Consider the following 20,151-nt stretch of genomic DNA (forward strand, 5'->3'; position numbering starts at 1 on the left):
TGTAATGGTATATTCTGCACCCTCTGGCTTCCCTCCCTGCTAGCCATCTATCAATCTTAGGTAACAGATAGCTGGGCTGAATGAGGCACTACTTTTTACTTTCTTCCAACTCCCCCTCCCCAACCCTAAACCTCACCCCCCTCCCACCCCCCTTCCCCCCCACCCCCACCCGTGGAGAACCCCCCCCAAACTAAGGACCATAATGATCCAAATTTTAGAGCGCCCCCAAGTTCCTGGGAGAATTTCATCATTGCACATTACACGCAGCCTTATTCAGTAGACTGCCCATTTTTGACCACAACCAATAATTCATCCGCTTCACTAATGTCTCTGATGTTATACATTTTGTTGTTATACATGACCCTAAGGAAGGCTGGAAATTTCAGCTGGACCGAGACCCCCAAAGATTTGAAAATCTCCAACCGTTTCCCCAGTTCCCACTGCCTATCCATAGTCACCCTGGATAGGTCAGATCTAATCTCAAACACAATAGCCTTCACTCTTAAGGACTTCTGTTTCAATGCTCTAGATAAAATCTTTTCCTTCATCTGGTACGACAAAAAGTTTATCAAAATTTTCCGATGCCTACTACTGTTTGTTCGTAGCTTAAAGGGGTCTCGATGGATTCTTTGAATATCCTTCCCGATTTCATCCTCGGTCTCCTCCAGATCCACCGCTGATTTGATTAGTGATACTACAAAGGCTTTAAGATCACTCCCTTCCGTACCTTCCGGCACTTTCAGCAGTTTTAGATTATTTCTTCTTGAATAGTTTTCCATCTGCTCCACCCTGTTTTTTAGAGCCTGTTCGCTCCTCTTCAATGTATCGATCTCGCCCTTATGCTGTACCAGCTCCTCCTTCATACCCCCCATCGCTTCTTCCAGGGCCTGCGTTCTTTCCATTACGCCATAATTTTTTTTTTCGAAATTAGCACAAACCTCTCATCTCCCCTTGATTTACTTCTGAGTTCGCAAAGCCCTTTTTTACATCCTCAGAAATGGACAAGATTAACGCCTCCAACGAGGAACTCAGTAAAGGGGAGATCACTGAGGCAGCTTGAGGGGGCTCCAGCACTGCCAACTTAGGTGCGAAGTCTTGAACCTCTGAAGGGTTATCGTTTGGAGTCTGAACTAGTACTGGGGCCGTCTGTTCTTCTCCCGGCCGTGGCGGGGGGGACCTCGTCCCCTCCCTGCCCTCACCTGTACCGTTTTCCACCTGCCTGGTGGTAACCTCCATTGCAACTCTAACCTGCCCAGGGGTAAGTGTAACTACCTCAGGTCTCACTTTAAAAAAAGACCTTAGAGAGGGCGTCAACTTATCTCTACCCTTAAGCTTGCTCTCTCCTGCTTTCCTCCCCGCACTCCTACCTCCTTCCGCAGATTTAGGTCTCAGGGTTTTTTTTTTTTGCTGATCCTCCCTTGTCCCCCTTCTCCTCTGTAATCGCAACCAAATTGTCCTGGGGCGACTGGACCGTCCCCTCCACTCTTGTTAAGGGAAGCGGGGGAGCAGGGAAGACGCCCCCCCCCCCCACGATGCCTCACCGTTTTCTTCCTGGCTCCCTTCTCTGGATTCTCTTTGGGTTGCTCTCCCAGCCGCCACTTCTCGGTTGCTGCTCCGCCCGTTCTGCTGCTGCAGCTACCGCTGCCGCTATTCCCCCGGAGGGGAATTCGTGCCACGCTTTTACGGGTCCGGCGCAGCTCCAGCGCGGCCCGGTGCCACCAGACAGCCCCCGCTGTCCTCCAGACTGCCTCGGGTCTCACTAATTGCGGCGCGCACATCCGTGTGCTTGCAGCCGCAGCCCGCTCGGCCACCGCGACCTGCCACGCCCCCAGGAACCGGAACAGGAAGCGCCCTAGCGCGCTACGTGACCTCCGTAGCCCGCCATGTTCTCCCACCCTCCTTTTATTTTTTTAATAAGAAATATAGACATGCGTCGCGAATTGATTATTTTCTATTAGATATGCCTTTGAGAGAGGAGGTGAAGAATATTGCGTATCTGCCCTCGCATTTATCAGATCACTCTGTGGTGGTGTTAAATATGTGCTTTCGTCAGACAAGTTGTAGTGACCGGTGGACGATTGATCGGACATTGTTATTCGATCAGGATGTGTTGCTAAAGCTGCATAAGGAAGCCGAATTCTTTTTTAGTGTAAACTTGGGCTCCGCTCCTTTATCCGTAGTATGGGACACGTTTAAAGCGGTCATCCGTGGGGAGTTAAGGAGTTGTTCCATCCAGAAACATAAACGGCAGAAAGAAAAGATTTATGCGTTGGAGCAGGAAATGCGAAAATATAAAGTCAAAATAATTGAAGCAGGGGAGACGGAGGCTTTGAGGGCCAGCTGGGATGGGTTGAGAAGCCAGTTGGAAAAGATACTACAGGGAAGAATTCAAAGCAAATGGGAAGCAAGCAAACTGGCCCATTTCGAATACGGGGAAAATGCGGGGAAGTTGTTAGCCTGGAAAGTCAAAGCTGATCGTGTTAGGAACTACATCAAGGAGGTTGAAGTGGAGCATTCAGGTGAAAAAAGAACAGATGAGGCGGCAATAGAATCGGCTTTTCGAAAAAAAAATTCACAACTGTATTCGGAAAGGCTAAAGGTGGATGAAGGTATGGTAACGGATTGGATGGGGGCTGATAGATTTTTAGGTTTATCGTTGCAGGAGAAGGAAGCACTGAACGCCCCAATAACGGCTGAGGAAATTAGGAGAATCCGGACTAGTAGTAAGTCGGGAACGGCGCCAGGCCCGGATGGTATTCCAGTGGAAGTTTATAAGGTATTAGGGGACTCAGTTATCCCAGTATTGACAGAATTGTTTGGAGGGATCCTGGAATTTGGCAATAATATTCCTCTTTCATGGAATGAAGCGGTGATCTCCTTAATTTTGAAACCGGATAAAAATCCAGCGAAGTGTGCCTCATATAGGCCTATATCATTGCTGAACAGCGATTATAAACCGCTAGCTAAGCTTCTAGCGGATAGGCTGAGTAGGATAGCGAATAATCTAGTGCACCCCGATCAAAAAGGCTTTTCTAAAGGCAGATATTTACATGAATTAACTTTCGAACTGATCGGGGCAATAGATATGGCCACAACGTTTGGGTCGCCTTTGGCAGTTATTATTTTAGATGCAATGAAGGCTTTCGACCAAGTTAATTGGAATTTTTTGAAATCGGTTTTGAGGCGAGCCAATTTAGGCTCCAAGTTTTGTGGGGTAATTGACCGGATTTATACATCCCCTTGTGCTAAAATTTTGGTGAACGGTAAACTTACGGGCCCTATTACTATTTCAAGAGGTACGAGGCAGGGCTGCCCCCTGTCACCGGTATTGTTCAATCTGTATATTGAGCCATTTGCTAGAAAAATCAGACAAAACCCTCTTATCTCGCCCTTCTGCTGCAATGGCTGGGAAAAGAAAATTTCTTTATATGCAGACGATCTACTAACATATACTAATAACCTGCCCCTTGCCTTTAACACAGTCAAAGATCTGGCTGAACAATTTGGAAGGATATCAGGGTACCGGATTAATGTGGGGAAAACAGAAACTATGCAGTGGAATATGGAAGTAGGGTCAATAACAAATAAGCAGGAAATACGGTACCTGGGTATCTTAGTGACCCAAAATTTGAAGGACTTAGCGGAAAGGAATGCTCGAAAGTTATTAGCAGAATGTAAAATTATGTTACAAAAATGGGCATGTCTCCCTTTGAGGATTCTTGGGAGGATAAATCTAATTAAGATGTTTATTCTGCCCAAATGGAACTTTGTGTTTTCAGCTATACCCTTGGCAATGCACAAGGGACACCTAGATAAAATGCAACAAGCGATAAGTAGTTTCATTTGGAACTCAAAGGGGCCGAGGATATCATGGCAAAAGCTACGCAGAAGGAGGGAAAAAGGAGGACTGGCTCTCCCTGATTTGACATATTATGCGTGGGCTTTCTTGTTTAAAAACTCAAGGATGCTGTTTATATCCCCAGACGGTTCAGCAGTGGGCAGAATGTACAAGGCTATGGTGTTGTCTGAAAAAGGGGGCTTACAGTCTTTTCTATTTAAATTTGGTGACCCTAAATTCTTCAAAAAAGTTAAACTAAAAGTGCTGCAAGGAATGGCAAGGAGTTGGTACCAGTTGAGGCGGCGGTTAGGTGTACATTATTATAGCTATTAGGCCCCTATCTGGGATTCCCCGGGCATCCCAGAATGCTGTCAGGATATCCTCGCATTACCACTTAAAAGGGCAGGTGTGGAAAGGTGGGGGGAGATTGCGCGAGATGGTACTTTATGCCTTTGGGATGAATTGGTAAGAATAACGGACGGTTCTCTGTCCAGGATAAAATATTTACAGATAAGACAGTGGGAAAAAGAAACTAAGGGGGGATTAGGAGTGGTAAATGCCCTGGAGGACTCTTTTTTAGACCTGGCGGTCTCGGCTTTGGGGAAGAGGGTGGCGGTTTGGTATTGGGAAATATTAGAAACTCTGGATGAGAACTTTGACCTACCAAGCAAGTTATGGGGCAAGGTGATGTTAGGCGACAAGATTGGGTTATGGTGGAAGAAGTCGTATACGACATTGTATGAAGTAGTGAAGCCGGCCCCATTAAGGAAAAACCATCTTTATACTCTACATAGAGCATACATATCTCCGGCAAAACTGTCCAAATTTAAGAAGGGGGAGGTGATCAAGTGTCCGAAATGTGGCGGGCTAGGAGCAACGGATATACACATGTTCTGGGACTGCCCCGCTATCCGGTTGTTCTGGGAGGAGGTTTTTAGGGCATTATCATCTATGTTAGGCTGGAAAATTAATGTATCACTCCCATTAATTATATTTGGGCAGCTCCAGGATGAGGGGATATGGAAAAGGGTGAACAAAACTAATCGTTCATTTTTGTTCTATGTAATTGTGCTGGGACGGAATGAAATCTGCAAAAAATGGTTGAAGGAGCACTCTCCGAGCTATACAGACTGGTTGAATGGTGCTCTCCGTGCGGCAAATATGGACCTAAATGTGCAGGGCTCAAAGAAAAGCGTAGAAATGTGGTCACCATTACTAAATTGGCAGGGAATAGCCTAAATCTGCTCCCCTGCTAAGCTTACTGCTGGGTATCTATGTGAAACTGTCCCAATGATCTTTTCTTTGCCTCAGTCCAATGATTAAGCACAGTTCGACACCTCAGCAGGTCTGTTTAGGCAGACCGGGAGTTACAAAGGTGCACCCCCTGACTTGAGTCTCTCTTCTTAGTCAAGAGGGCGAAAGGGTTACAGGAACGAAGAGGTGTCTCAGTAAGCGGGGCTGAATGAGGACCTTAGTCAGTCATTAATCAATTCAAGACGCTACCATGACCTTTCAGCCATGAATAACCACACCAGTTTAGTAGAATTTTATGAATTTTATTCCCCATTAGTTACAATCTAAAATTAAGTGCGTTGACCTCAAAAACAAGAAACATAACAGCATAGTCACAATATGGCAACTTTGATAAGATTTCATTAAGGCAAGAATCACAAACATTAGAATATAATACGGCGTGAACATAGATCAAGTTTAGCAGAGTGTCAATGTCGCGTCAGTTCAACAAAGCATAGTCTCGGTCATTTGTCTATTTGCGTCAATTTGGTGAACACCTGTCCTAACCACTGATTAGCATTCGCATGTTGGGCTTCATGCAAAACAATTTAGAACACCAATTTGGAAAACATCTAGCTATGGTCTCTGTCAAAAGCAAGCAGTTGGTACCTCGAAAGGAAAAGCAAACAGACAAATTACAAATGCATTGTCATAATTACCCTCCAAGGATTAGGTCAGCACACAGGTTCAGTCTTCGTCTTCAGGATACCAGTCAGATCGCCATTAGTCAGGACTCAGGTAAAGGGCAAAAAGGGCACTTCCCTCATAAGGAGGAAAAGTGTAAATGGACAAACTAAGGGCAAAGATGGGTTTTCAATAATCTCAAATCACCAAACAGAGTGACAGAGTTTCTGGATAAAATCAATAGCATTCCCTAACCCGCATCTCTGACCTCTCTGTGACATGTGTTTTTATCCCTTTTTCATAGAACATTCCCCCAAAATTCTATTGGACATCTTCTATACCCCACTATCTTTAACCTATCAAATTGGACATTAGGTAATCCTAATCTTCACCCCATATTGGTTCACAAGTCTCTGATTGGTCCTCGTTATTGACGTCTTCGGAGGTGACACGTCCGGTATGACTTCATTTCTAGATAATTCTTTGCACATCTTTTGGTCCGCAGTTCCATTGTATTCATCGGTTTAAATGACCTTGTACATTACATTAATCTACACTGTTTCACTTCAGTTATAACAACATTTATTCCAGGACTTAGAAAAAGGCGCCTGAGAATGGATTTAACATGGTTACATTCATCTTCCAAGCTTGAAGAAAAAGAACATTGCGGGGTCATTGCCCCTTGTGAGTCAGCACACTGAAAAATAGAAAAATGCATTTAATACGAGAGCCAGGCAGCTAAACTCCGGCTCATGCTAACTTAAGGCCTATGAATATTTCAGCTCATTTTCAATAACGCAAATGCTAGTATAAGCTTAATTAGAACGTAATATAAACATTTTAATCATCATTATTAGTTCGCGTATACATTGGTGGCCACTCTTCGTGGTCACAATTTCAGGTGCACGTTTAAGCAAAATCGCTATGATTATAGTTTCTATGTTGCATCATCACACATTAATTCATAAACATTTCATGTTAATATAGATTGTATAAGCTACGCTCTCTCAGTTGTTGCCATAAAAAAAACAAAAGAATCATACTAAATCAATAATGGTTACACAAGGCCCAAGTGAAGTACAATATACAATGAAAAAAAGGGACCTTAAACTTTCTATGCCAGGTGTTTAGATCAGTGAGATTAATTAATCCAGTGCTTTCTTGTTTTGTCACTGTGACTTTATATACACATATATTTTTTTTTTTAAATAGCCGAATGTAAATAATGTAAGGATTGCATTTTTGTGATTTTTTATTTTTTTTTTTAGTTTTTTTTTTGTTTCTTGTTTTTTGTACCACAATCACTGGAAGAGGGCCCTGAAGGCATTGAGTATCTCTTTTCTTGCATTTTTGAGGTAGGCCTCAACTAGCAATATGTGCTACTGGCAATCATTACTGAAACTGTAATGCAATTTTTCATTCTTTGTTTTTATTACATATTTCATAGGGTGTTCCCATCTTTTGTCGAGATGAAGACCCTATCAGTAACTAACCGCTGGGATTAATACATTCACAGAACCACTGTATTGACTAGACTTTGATTATATAGAGTTGCAGGACCTATATTTATATTGCCAGACTATTTCAGGTCTTTACTGTATGCTGGTAATACTGTAGTTTTTCTTCAAATTTTCTTGCAGTAAACATTCATTTTTTACTCACTGTTCACTTGAGCTGAACCGTTTGATGGAGCACATAGCTTATCATTATTGCAAATTGTCTGTATATATTAATTTTGTTCTACAATAAAAACAAATTCATTTTAGTACAAACCATTTCTGTGCATTTGCTATTTCATATGGCTTTGTTATATAGGTTTGGATCCTTACACAATATTGTACTGTTTCTACATCTGAGGAAATCATCGTTATTTTTATCACTATAGTACCCAGGTTACCAGCATTACTGGGGATCCCCTTATTTTCTTTTGTACCTTACGTTTATGTTTTGGCAGACTATGAGTTATAGAAAATCATACATCAAATGCACTTTAAGATAAGCAGCTAATAAATAATTAAAACCTGCATGCAACCAGAATAAATGTACCTTGAGTTCATCAGGTAATGAACAAATAAGAGAACGGCATCTTATAAACGTCACAACCAAATAAGTTTGATTTTCAAAGCCCTCTTTCATCAGCAACATAAATATGTCTAAAAACCTTGCTATGAACTAAAACAAACCCATCTGAGATGTGTGGGCAAAACTCATATTTCACACGCCTTTAATAATGTAAGTCTGATGAAACCAAATAATATCAAATTACAATTTTTGTTTGCAGCATGCTGTAATTTCATAGCTAACATTGCTTATCTTTTAGCAACAAAAACTTTCATCTACAAACATGGTTGAGGAAGAAAGAGTTTTCTCTAACCCTAAGTGAAACACTTTTTTCTATCTAAACAAGGCTAATAAAGAAGGCAAACATGGGTTTGCAGTTGCCTTTCCTGTACGGTGTTTTCATGTGAAAAGTGAATGCTGTATATTTTGTTTCCTATTGAAGGAAAGAACTTAAATTGTGTGAGTGCCATTATTAGAATCCCGTGCACATTGTTGCTCATTCCTTGCTCTAATTAGAATGTTTACAACAAAGTGTAACTAATTTTGGATGAGAAGTCAAAAGTATCATTACTTTCTAGTGAGGGGATATTAATCTGTGCCCTCTACTCTGTTGTCTTTACAATGTGTTTAAGTTAGTGGTCTGTTTCATTTTCTTTCTACTTTGGACAAACTTGGGACAGAAGGAGTGATGCATGTCATAAGTACGTCATACTCTAGACAAACTGAAAAGGGCTAGGGTTCTAATTCACTTGTTCAATCTGACCTTACAGAGATGACATCACTGTAATCTATACAATGTTCTATAAGAGCCATTATTGTTGAGAGTGAATCCAAGATTGTGTGCAGAGTCAGGTGGCATGGAAGAGCTCCAAGCTGACTAGGCCACCACAGTTGTGAGTAGATGAGTGATCAAACATGAACTCTTCTACCTTAAGTTAGGTTGGAGGGAGTTGTCTTGCATCTAGTTGTCAGTGGATAAAATACATTTTTTAATTTCAGTACGGTTGCAGCAGCATCTGTCTACAAGTCACCTCTCCCTTCATACAAATAATCATTTCTGTGTCATCCATATGAATTTAAAAAGAAATGGAAGACGGTATTGATGTGAGCAACATAGATGTTGAACAGGGTCAGGCTTAAAACAAACTCTAATGGCACCCCATAGCTTACAGATTGGATGATGGACTTGAACGGGATGATGGCTTTGGTAATTACTGGCTATGGTATTATTGCATCATTATGAATTTTCCAGCTCAGGCATGTTTCCTGTTTACATTATGCATTGGTTTTCCTTGCGAAATATGAACAGTGAACAGTACTGTTGTGCAGGAGTTTCCACACAGCTCCTAATTCCTAGTTTATGCCTTAATCAAGATTACACCGGGGTTCAGAAAGAGCTAATAGCTAGCGCTATACAATAAAACAATGCATTCTTATCACAGTTTTGTAAAAGCCTCTTAAAAAAGTAAAAGCATATCTGATGATGCCACACCGGGCATGTTTTCTTTATGCTAACACCTACACAATGTACTACGAAAGATCAAATCATCACCCAAGGTATCTAAGGTCCTGACTTAGCGTTTGGTGGACGAGTTAACCTGTCACAAATGTGATGCATATCCTGTCCGCCCTATTACAATTTCCATAGGCTATAATGGAATTGTAATAAGGGTGGACGTGATATCTTTCACTTTTGTGACAGAGTAACCCCCTATGCCAAACTCTAAATCAGGCCCCAAGTTTTTGACGTGGTTAAACCTACGATCCTTCCCAAAACCTTCCAGTAAAGGAAGTTTGATACGAACCATGCATTTTTAAAACACATTTTTGTAAGTAGGCCTGTTTTTCTTTAAATGAAGTTACCAAATTATTTGGACGCAATGAAACTCTACAGCAGCAAACGAGTGGGAGTCTTTTATGTCTACTCAGATAATTAACTGATTTATGTACTTTGGGTACCACTTTCTGCTACTCTGGGCTTTCAGAGAATACTGTTTTCGGATGTGCAAATTGCAGGGACGAAATATAGTACCATCACAATTACAAACAGTGATTTACAAGGAGACATATTCTGGTGAACTAGTTTTTTGTTTATGCTTAATGTTTCATGACTTGTTTCACTGGTTGTTACATATAAATACAGATAGAAACCAGTGAGTTGTCCAGCTGTATTTGTTTATAACTTTTGACTATTAGAACCTAGGTGTTTAGCTTGTTTTCTGAAAGAGATGCTATCTATTAATCTTTTGTTTTTATTTTGCAGACCCAAAAAGTTAACGTTAAAGTCTAGCAAAACATATTGGTTTGTTTTTAAAGACACCTCTATATCGTACTTCAAAAACAAAGATGTTGCCCATGGTGAAGCCATAGAGAAACTGAACCTCAGAGGTAAGAAATTCATAATTCTAAACTTTCACACATATAAGGAAAGAGCACAGATGACATGATGTAAAACATTTCAGTGGCATTTTACCTGTATGTGTATGGACCCAGTTGTATGTGAATGGATGGATAGTGAAAATCTGTGTAGACTAAATGAAAAAGTGATATCTAATCACTATACTTGATTATCTTATAATGTTGAATACCCGAAGGATGACAGCTTGGGTTCCATAGTAACATTTTTGAACTTGGTTTAGTTTTTAGGTTGATTTAAGTACCACTTTGTAAGGACACCACCAACATGAAAATATAGATGTCTCTTGTTTTCAGGACAAATGCAAACTTATTTCCTTCAAACTGTTTAAAATGTGTAACAATCTTGGGAGTCTTGTGTCTCTTTTTTCCTATTTCCTTTTTCTTCCTTCCTTTATTTCACTCTTTTGCTTTCCTTAAATTTATGTTCCTTTCTTCCCCCCCCTTTTTTTTTTTTGCATCTCCCCTTGTAGTTCTTTTTTTCTTTTTTGCCTTCTTTTCCTTTCATACTTCTATCTTTTTCTCCATAATTTCTGTCATTTCCTCCTGTATTTTTTCCTTTTTGTCATGCATTTCTGTTTCTAAATTTAATTCCCAGTACATTGGAACAGAGTTCCTCATGATTCCAACTATAATTCTTGACATGAGTTCAGCAGTGTCATGCTTTGAAACTACCCAGAACTCGATTTAAAGTGGGCCAATGCAGGGAATTAAATTGCCAATGTGTGCTTGTGAAAAGATCTAAAAAGACTGCACTACTCCAGTTCAACCAACTCGAAAACTTACTCCCAAGAACTGGAGGAGTCTCAGGGCATTAAAATGTGGCTGCCCATCTAATTGGTGTTGGCCGTATACCCTGCGGTGTCAACATGTCTCAACAGGTGTTAGTCAACATTTAACATAATGACAAAATCACAAAGGTAAGACAAAAAAATGGAAAGGAAACTTCAAGTTGCATATTGCAACTAAATTTAAGAATCGGTTAAACACAAAAAGTGATAGCATCCACATTAATCCAAAGTAGCGCAGTGATTAGAAAAGTGAACACAAAGTGCTTGTGAATAGATACCAAGAAATAACGCAGGTGAAGCTCAATACCAAAAGTAAAAAGGAGCTAACATGTAGGTGAATTTTGATAAATTCCACTTACATGAAATACATAATGTTGTAAAAAAAAATTGTTTTAATTGTAGCAAAAAAAATGTTTATGTATTGCTGCTTTAGCTGTCGATGTTGCGACCATGTCAAATTATGGTCATCATCAGGACCAAGAATGCATGTGAACATCAGTGAATTTATCAAAAAGTACATGAATGTAAATGGCACCGAAAAAAGGGGGGGTGGTCCGGAATGATAACCCCAAGCAAAGGAAATCCTAACTGACCAATAAATGAAAAGGGTACTCCACCGAGGGATCCTTAACCAATGCCAAATCAAACAAAACCAATCAGTCCAAGGAGTTCCAACCGAAGGCATGTGTATACTGCAAACAAAAGGAGCAGCGCCCATCAGGCTATGAATAACAGTGCGCTGAATGAATCGGAAATTCCTTAATTAAAGAGCATCTACTGCAATTAGATGCTACTTTGCGTCTCTGTATACCTTGGCCATCAGAGGATAAGCACTTCCTTCTCATCCACAACTTGGCTCCCAAAGTTGGGAAACTGAAACTGAGGAAGCTCACACACATGTAAGAATGAAAAGCAGTAGAATATGCAGTTGTACCTCTTTACTTTAATTTTGTTTACTGAGAAAGAGCATCCGTTTGTTTTAATACTACTAATTGCATCACTTCAAATGTGTTCTATCAGAATGGGTTAAGTGCATAGTTAATGAGAAAATAAACATAAAGTTTTTTTTTTATTTTGAACAGATTAAAAAATAAATTACTGTAACAATCAACACACCTTAAACACATTTCAACTGTAACACTAAATAAAAAAATGGCAGTGATGAATCCTTTCCCCGTCATCTTAACTATATATCCAAACCCTTAACATTATCCTATACTTTCTAACCTAAACAATCCTATTTTTAAACTCTATAACATATACTTTTTTTTAACATCACACACTTAACCCCATACCACAACCCACTGTCCCAAATTCATACCTCTATGCACCAAACCCTATACTCTTAACCATATACATAATTCCTATAACCCCTAACTACTCCCCTATAACCTTAACCCCAAAATCTTAACCCTGACCTTTAACTCCTTACCTATGATACCTATACCCAACACCGCAAAAGCCTTATCCTTTAGCCCAGTACCTCTAATTCTTAACCCTCTACCTTAACCCCATACCCTAAACCACAGCCCATAAACCTATACCAAAGGGTGGTACAGGGTTAATCACTAATCCCTATGGGAATATTTACATAATGTATACCCCACACCCTTAACCTTATACCCATTTCCCCATAGCATATGTCATTGATAATTACCCTATACCCCAAACCCTGTACCACAAGCCCTTAACCCTATACACCTGTTCCCATAACCTTTACCACTATACTTTATACTCTTAACCCTTAAATCTAAACCCTCCACTCCGTCACACTGTCCTTACTTTAATATGTGTTTTGAACAAGCACTTTAAGTGTTTCTTTTTAGAAGTATTTATTGTTAAAACTAATATTTGGAAGTATTCTTGTTTTTTAGAAGTGTCATTATTCCAGTTTGGATGAAGTACTGGAGTGGAACCTCTGTATGGTTGTTATTTAACATTTATATGGGGCCTAAGTCTGGGAATCCTGTTTACCTGGCTTGGAGCTAAAGCTGAATGAAGGTAGAATACCTAGCTGCCTGCCAGGGAAAGTGACCTAATCACAGGGATGACAGTTCAAGGACCAACCATGAAATACCTTGTGAGTTCATTTCAAGGAAGATAGTGTTGAGTCCCCATAATGTCACCCTAGCCCAGCTGCCCAGGAGACTCAAGATGGACATTAAACCAGAATGCCTGCTTCCTCGCCTACAACATCAAGAAGAGTGATCCTGCATTTTTCCAGATTCACCCCATTCCTGTAGTGTACCTGTACCTACCTCCTTCACCCTGCTGGGATGCTGATAGCTTAGAGCACCCAGGAGATATTTGAACTTCATCTATAAACATGGAGTCTCGATGCATTGGCTGGAGCACGCCATCCGGATTTTGGAAGCAGTCATACTTCTAGCACTAAGGGGGTCACTCTTCCCACCCTCAGATCGCCTGTGCGGCCTGAACCCCGCTGGCCCTAATAGGACTTCACCACAGGGCCGGCCGGCGGACTCAGTATTTCTGCCCACCGGCTCTGTGGTGAACATGGCCTTAACATTGACGCTGGCTCCTAATGAAGCCGGCGCCAATGTGGCAGTGCAGCAGCACCCGTCGTGCATTCCACTGCCTCTTATTCGGGCCGAGGAATGCGCAATGGGGCTGTGCATGGGGGCCACTGCACTGCCCATGCCAAGTCCCCCATTCTGCCAGCCTTTCCTTCGCAGTGTGAACTGCCATGGAAAGGCTGGCGGATGGGGAGTCCTTATCCCCAGGGCGGTGCTGCAAGCAGTGCTGCCCTGATGGATGACAAACCACTGGGACCACTAGGCTTCCGGCTTGCGGCAGTCTGGCGGTGTTGGTGGTCTGACCGTGGCGGCTCCCCACGGTCATAATGTGGCAGTCCCACTGCCAGCCTATTGGTGGTGGGGCTGCCACCATGAGTCTGGCAGTCATGCGACCGCCAGACTGGTAATGACCACCTCAGAGTTCCAGAAATACTAGAGGCAAAAGTTACACTTTTATTCATACGGCTCAGTAGCCAGTACATTTGTCTCTTTCCTTGGTACCTGGTACTTGTTGGTGCACCAGTCAATGTAGCAGTCTCTGCTGCAGCTGGTTGATTGCAAAAATACAGATGCCTTACATATTTAGACACCCTTAGGTCCTGCAGGGGGAACCACAGTATTTTATTTTGTCAACTATTCCCACCAAAAAGTCCAGTTTCCCCTTAACTGAATTCTGAACTCCAGTAAATAGGATAGTATCTCTAACCGGAAACTGGTGAAAGATCAGGTCTAAAAGGTTATTGCAGTTAAAGTGAACACTTTTCTTGTGGATGGGATCTTTTGCTTTTTTATGGCATTGAAGTTTTGGGAAATTGTATGCTTTTTTCAATTATCCCCAAATTCCATCTACGACTTGAATACTTTTTAGGATTGACACGTTTATTGTACAAGCATTCTCGAGTACCTGAGGTGGCCATATTAAACTAAAGAATGAGTACCATTATTGCTTTATCCTATTCTGCCACCCAAATATTTTTCTAAAGTACCCTTACAGTTCCAAGATATTCTGAGTCAACCGAAGCACCCCTTGTAACAGCAAATAGCTCTTCGTGTTAACTAAAAGTTAGCATTTAGTGTGATCAAGCTATATTAAACTTTGGCCCAGATGCTATTTGAACCTTTCTCTGCAGATCAGCCACTATTTTAAATACTTGTTATTAAAATAATTTTCATATTATAAAAGAAACGACTTATTGAATATTGACATTCTTGAATGTTATCTGTTTTGACATATTGACAGTGAGTTTCTAAGTCCCTTCACCTCTGAGGGTAAGCAGGAATGTACACCCTAGATACCCCAAGAGAGTCAGGTGTCTCTTAGCTATGTAGTTTAGAGTGCAACAGTAATGTAATCCAGGGATACTAGTAGTACACAACCTTACTCAAAAAGGGTAATGCTCAGATAAATCTGACTGTTCAGAAAAGCGGTGATGGGCAGTTATGCAGGTAGGAGGTACATATATATCTGATATTTCAATAGTACAAATATAGCTAAAAGGTACAGAATTGCTGCATAGGGTTAAAGGTGACTAGAGGAGAAGCAGGTTTCTGGGAGTAGAGGTGTTCTATCACAATTAAGTCTTCAAATAGTTCTTCCTTAAGTGGTTTGGGGCAGTCATGACGGGTACAGAGATGTTCTTTCAGATCCTGGCTGCATAAATGGGGGCCTGTTGCCTTGTTTTGTCTGCCCCTTTTCATTAGTTTGTGTGTAGTCCTGTTGTTTCCTGGCTGCAGGTGTGCTGAGAGCCACAGGTGGTGGTTTGCTTGCAGTGGAGGGCTTTCTTGCACATGCTTACATTACATTCAAATGCATTAGTCACCAACGAGGTCGGAACCTTACACACATGACCTAGTACAGGCAGTTTATGGGATGGGCATGGGCAAGCACTTAGTTAAGTAGCTCTATAAAGGTCTGCGCTCCAGTTTACACACATTGCTGACCCCACTGAGAGACCAATGGGAAACAGACCTTAATATCACATTCCATGACAAGCAGTGGAATTTTCTTTTGGAATACCCCAGCATGATACCCCACAATACATGTTTCAAGTTCATCCAGTTGTCACTACTACACAGGGCATATTTAAAACCCTCGAAATTGCCCAGAATCTTCCCTATAGCTGCATCTTCTTGTCCATTACACCAGATCGAAGACACAGACCTACTCCATATGTTGTGGGCATTCCCCACCCTGTTCTGACCCTCACGAGGAGCACAAAATGGGACACTGTAGAACATTGTCTTCTGGAACTATACCCTAGACCTAAAGACTGAATCCCGCTTTGTGGACATAGCACTCCTTGTTGCCAAACAGCAGAACCCGAAGTTGGAAGTTTCCCACTGCACCCCCATGCTAGGCTGGAGTGAGGAAGTTTGGTGATGGGAATCCACTGAAAGCTTAGCACTGCAGAGGGAAGAATACTGTGGGCTGCATAAACAACATTTAGCTATGATGTGGGACACCTTGCTGGAACAGTTTAAAGTGCAAGAAGAGGATACTGGTTGCACTTTCTTAGGTCATACACTGTTGGGTCCTGGCACATGAGGTTCCCTGACTACCCGATATCGACATTGTATGTTGATTCCTATAATCTCTTGTGTGAAAGGGTGACTGGCACTCTTTTTCCAATAAGTTGCTTAAATGGCGTCAATGGAGCTAACTTGGTAGACGTACTTGGGAGGGCTGGGGGTTGGTACCAGTGTTCTTTTTGCTTTCTTTTTATTCAATCCTTATGTCATTTAAACATCACAAATTTGTGCATTGTACCTGGCTCACTGCTAAAACTATGTTACCTATGTATTCTTCAATGTCTGTATAATTGATGCTATTAGACTGACTATGCAATGTATGGTGATAACAATGACAATATTTTATGTTCAGAAATTGCAATAAAATATGTTTACAAAAACTATTCAGGTCACCCCTGGGACTAAGTGGTCAAAACCTATTGAACACACTCACTCCTCTGTGCAGGATAACCTATGCAAATTTCCTCATCTAGCTTTAGAAAGTATTCCATTAGACTCAGACTATTTAATTTGGTATACAAGTAGAGTCAATTTAACTGTAGCTTTACCACAAGCATTGATCATTAATGGAATGGCATCCTCCTAGCCACCTTCCCTAATGTTCATCACTGCCATCCTCCTGTCATAACCCTGTTATAAATATCTAATTACAGAAGCTAAATTAGATGTTCAAAAGAAATCCAGCCCTTCAAGCAAAATGAGCACCTGTTCACTATTTGGTATCTCTACCCCCCCTTAGTCACAATGCTCTATGAATGCTAGTACTACCATGGACACAAGCATTACAAATGGCTGTGAGGTAGCATGTGTAACTCTACAGTACACACTACAAACAAATTCATAAATATGCAAGGGACTTTAGTCTGTCTTCATATGATGATTGAATAAAAATATGATGGCCTATACATATATTGGTCATACTATACATTAGAAAATGTGAAATTTGTGTTCATGACTATAAAGGTTACTTAACTAATTTTCAAGATAAATTGCATAACCATACCCCTTGCTAGACAACAAATAGGGCCTTATTTAGAGTTTGAGTGATATGATACTCCATTCAAACATGTCAGATATCCCCTTCACCGTATTATAACTGCGATATGCTTTAAAACACTTGTAATTTACCAAACAAGTCATCCGCCATGTTTGTGAAGGAGGATCCTGCCCTCCAAACTCTACATGAGACCTTATATTAGATCTCCATATCTTGCTACTGGAAATCCATTTGACAATTACATCTAGTTCTACAGTAAGACCACTACCCTCAGAAACAATCTTTGTGAATCAGTACCTTGTGTTCTTCACGTTGCATGTAGTACAGCAAAGCACCTTAAAAGGTCAAGCTAGAGTCTTTTGAAATGTAGCCCTAAACTGTCCCTTTCACTTTAGAGTAATGTCAGCAAAATCTGCGTACTCAAATGTTAGCATTTGAATAGAATGAAAATTATTTGTGGTGTTTCTAATTGTTTTCAGGATGTGAAATTGTACCAGATGTAAATGTGGCAGCAAAGAAATTTGGAATCAAGCTGTTACTTCCAGTTGCAGACGGTATGAATGAAGTGTGTTTACGATGTGAACATGTGAGTAGCATTTACGCTTATCTATTTTACTTGTCATCATTTTCTAATTCTTTAGTGTGAGGCATTTCTATGCTGTACAAGCAGTTTTGTCAAGAATATCATTCACAAATTCCTCTTTTGTGAGACGTGATTAAGCATTGTACATAGAGTAAAAATAACAAAATCAATTCAACTTTTCATATCGCTTTCTTGCTAATATTCCTTGCATTGTTTGACCTGTTCAAATAGTTCAGACATGTAATTTGTATGGAAAATGATATATCAGTTCTACTACATTATAAGTAACAACTTCTGTGAAGTTCTCTTCTTCTTAAGTAACGTGCATCCAAACATAGAATAAGTAGCATATATATCTTCTTGATTTAAAATATATGATATAAGTTTTCTATTTAAGACAGACACAATTAAAAGACTAGGTTCTATTCAATCATTAACCTTTCCACTCAGAGAGTGATATCTTAGGGCGCTCACCCAAATCAGATGTGGAATGTTTCTTTATTTGGATTCTCACTCCTTGGGCCAGTTGAATTCAAGGTGGGTGTTACCGCTATGCATGGGAGCAAGGTTTATATGTAAACATTTACCTCTAAAGGTTTGGCAATTACCAGAGTAAAAGTACTGTTAACACTATCTAAGGCTATCTAAAAATCATTTCATTATCTGATGTCCTGGTAGGGTTTAAAAAGAAAAATGTATGATGCTGGAGGGTTGTCCATCACCCTGACATCCTCACTAACGTCAGCATGTTATAGCCATCCTCCTAAGTGCTCAAAGGGCATCAGCGTCTATGACTACTAAATATTGCAATGTTTGTTTTTCTTTGCAATAATCTCCCCATTTAATATTGTGAAATGGTAGGTGCCGGGTAGTCAATTACTAAATGAATGACCCACACCCCCAGTCCCTGTACGAAACTATCTTTATAGGGGTCCTAGTTATATCTTACAAATTTGTCATCATGACATCATTGTTCCATGAGTTGAGGAAATTTGCGGTGTCTGCCCCAAATGTTTGACAATAGGGAAATGCCCCCTTGGTATGCCCAGGTTGCGAAAAATAACCTCAACTTCTGGAGTAATGATCTCCAGAAGACATATTTGTAAGATCTAACTAGGGACTAAGAGCCCCCATTACAAGACAAAGGGGCTAACATAGGGGTACAATATTGTTGAATCTGTTACGTTGAGCATACTCTACCTATGTGACCCATACATCTACACATCTGTCTACCTAGTCTTACAGATGTCACTGCTGAGATGCATATAAAATGATGGTTAGCAATTAATAGTAAAGCAGTATAGAAAGTTATTGAAGTAGTAGGTTTGATGAGGATGTGAGGTGTATATGGGGGCAAGTAGAGTGGATCTAATGAGACCTTTCATTAGGAAATGTCAAAGATTATTCTGGATAGAATAAAAGCCTGCACCATAGTCTAGTAATGTGTGTTATTGAGATGAGAGATTGAGTGATAAAAGGGATTTGGCAAGGCTTTTAATTTAAATATATCAAAAGTGGTTAGACTCAGTTTTGAAACTCAGATTTTGTATGGGACTCAGGTGGAGAGTTGCTAATCATGGACAGCTGAGACAGGTTTGGAGTAGAATTATGGTTTTTAGGACGGTATAAGAATTGAGTTTCAAATGGTTGAATTTTAGGTAGTGGTTCAGCATCCATTGGTGCTAGATAGATAAGCTTTCAAGTTAGGGATTCAATGGAGAGCTAATATTTTCAGAGAGAGCTTGTTATTTTAGCATGTTGATGCGAGGAAACATCCATGCCTAAAATGAAACCTCTGAGTAACTCCATACAAACAATGCTGAACATGGGTGACAGGGCATCTGACCCTTTCATTTGTAATGAAAGAAATATGCATTTGGAGCTATTATCTTTGATGATATGGGGCATGGTTGATGTGAAGGATGTGATCTATGCTATGTCCTTTTCTCTATGCATGGCTTGAAGTAGAGGATATTGACTTGCAAGATATGTTCTGTGCCATTGAATGCTCCTGAAAGGTCAAGAACGCATACTTCGCCAGTAAGTAGACTTTTGTAAGTATAATCAGCTGTTTGGAGGGTGGATGTTTTTAGTGCTGCACCGAAAGTAGAACCTGGATTAATATTGGTCAAAACAGAAGTTGCCTTTTAGAACAGTGTATCAGGACACTTCAGTAATCACATCAAGTAAGGGGTTGTTAATAAGGAGAATAGTCTGTTTTTTTTATATCTAGAGTGCATGGTAAACATTAACGCCATTTGAATTAGTGAGGTGATTTTGTGCCAGGGAGATGAGAGTGGTACTTTACAATGGAATTTCACAAAATTAAGTGGAATGGGAGCAAGAGACTAGATTGTGGGCATCATATCCGAAATGATTTCTGAAAGTGTTCAGGCGATTGTGTGGTGAAAGCCAGACCAAGTGACATTCCGCAGTCCCACAATGCCTTTTACAGTTTTTGTATTAAGAAGTAGGTTGAAGAT

General features: G+C 40.5%; 1 protein-coding gene across 1 annotated transcript in view; it reads left to right on the plus strand.

Annotated features, from left to right (window-relative positions):
• FERMT1 (FERM domain containing kindlin 1) overlaps nucleotides 1-20,151 on the plus strand; it is a 219,813-nt gene that overhangs the window by 129,710 nt on the left and 69,952 nt on the right. The window contains exons 10-11 of the mRNA XM_069234152.1: nucleotides 10,080-10,204; nucleotides 17,565-17,671. Of these exons, the coding sequence (XP_069090253.1) occupies nucleotides 10,080-10,204; nucleotides 17,565-17,671 (232 nt within the window). The remainder of the gene's footprint in view (nucleotides 1-10,079; nucleotides 10,205-17,564; nucleotides 17,672-20,151) is intronic.

This window comes from Pleurodeles waltl, chromosome 5 (assembly GCF_031143425.1).
Source record: "Pleurodeles waltl isolate 20211129_DDA chromosome 5, aPleWal1.hap1.20221129, whole genome shotgun sequence".
Classification (NCBI taxonomy): Eukaryota; Metazoa; Chordata; class Amphibia; order Caudata; family Salamandridae; genus Pleurodeles; species Pleurodeles waltl.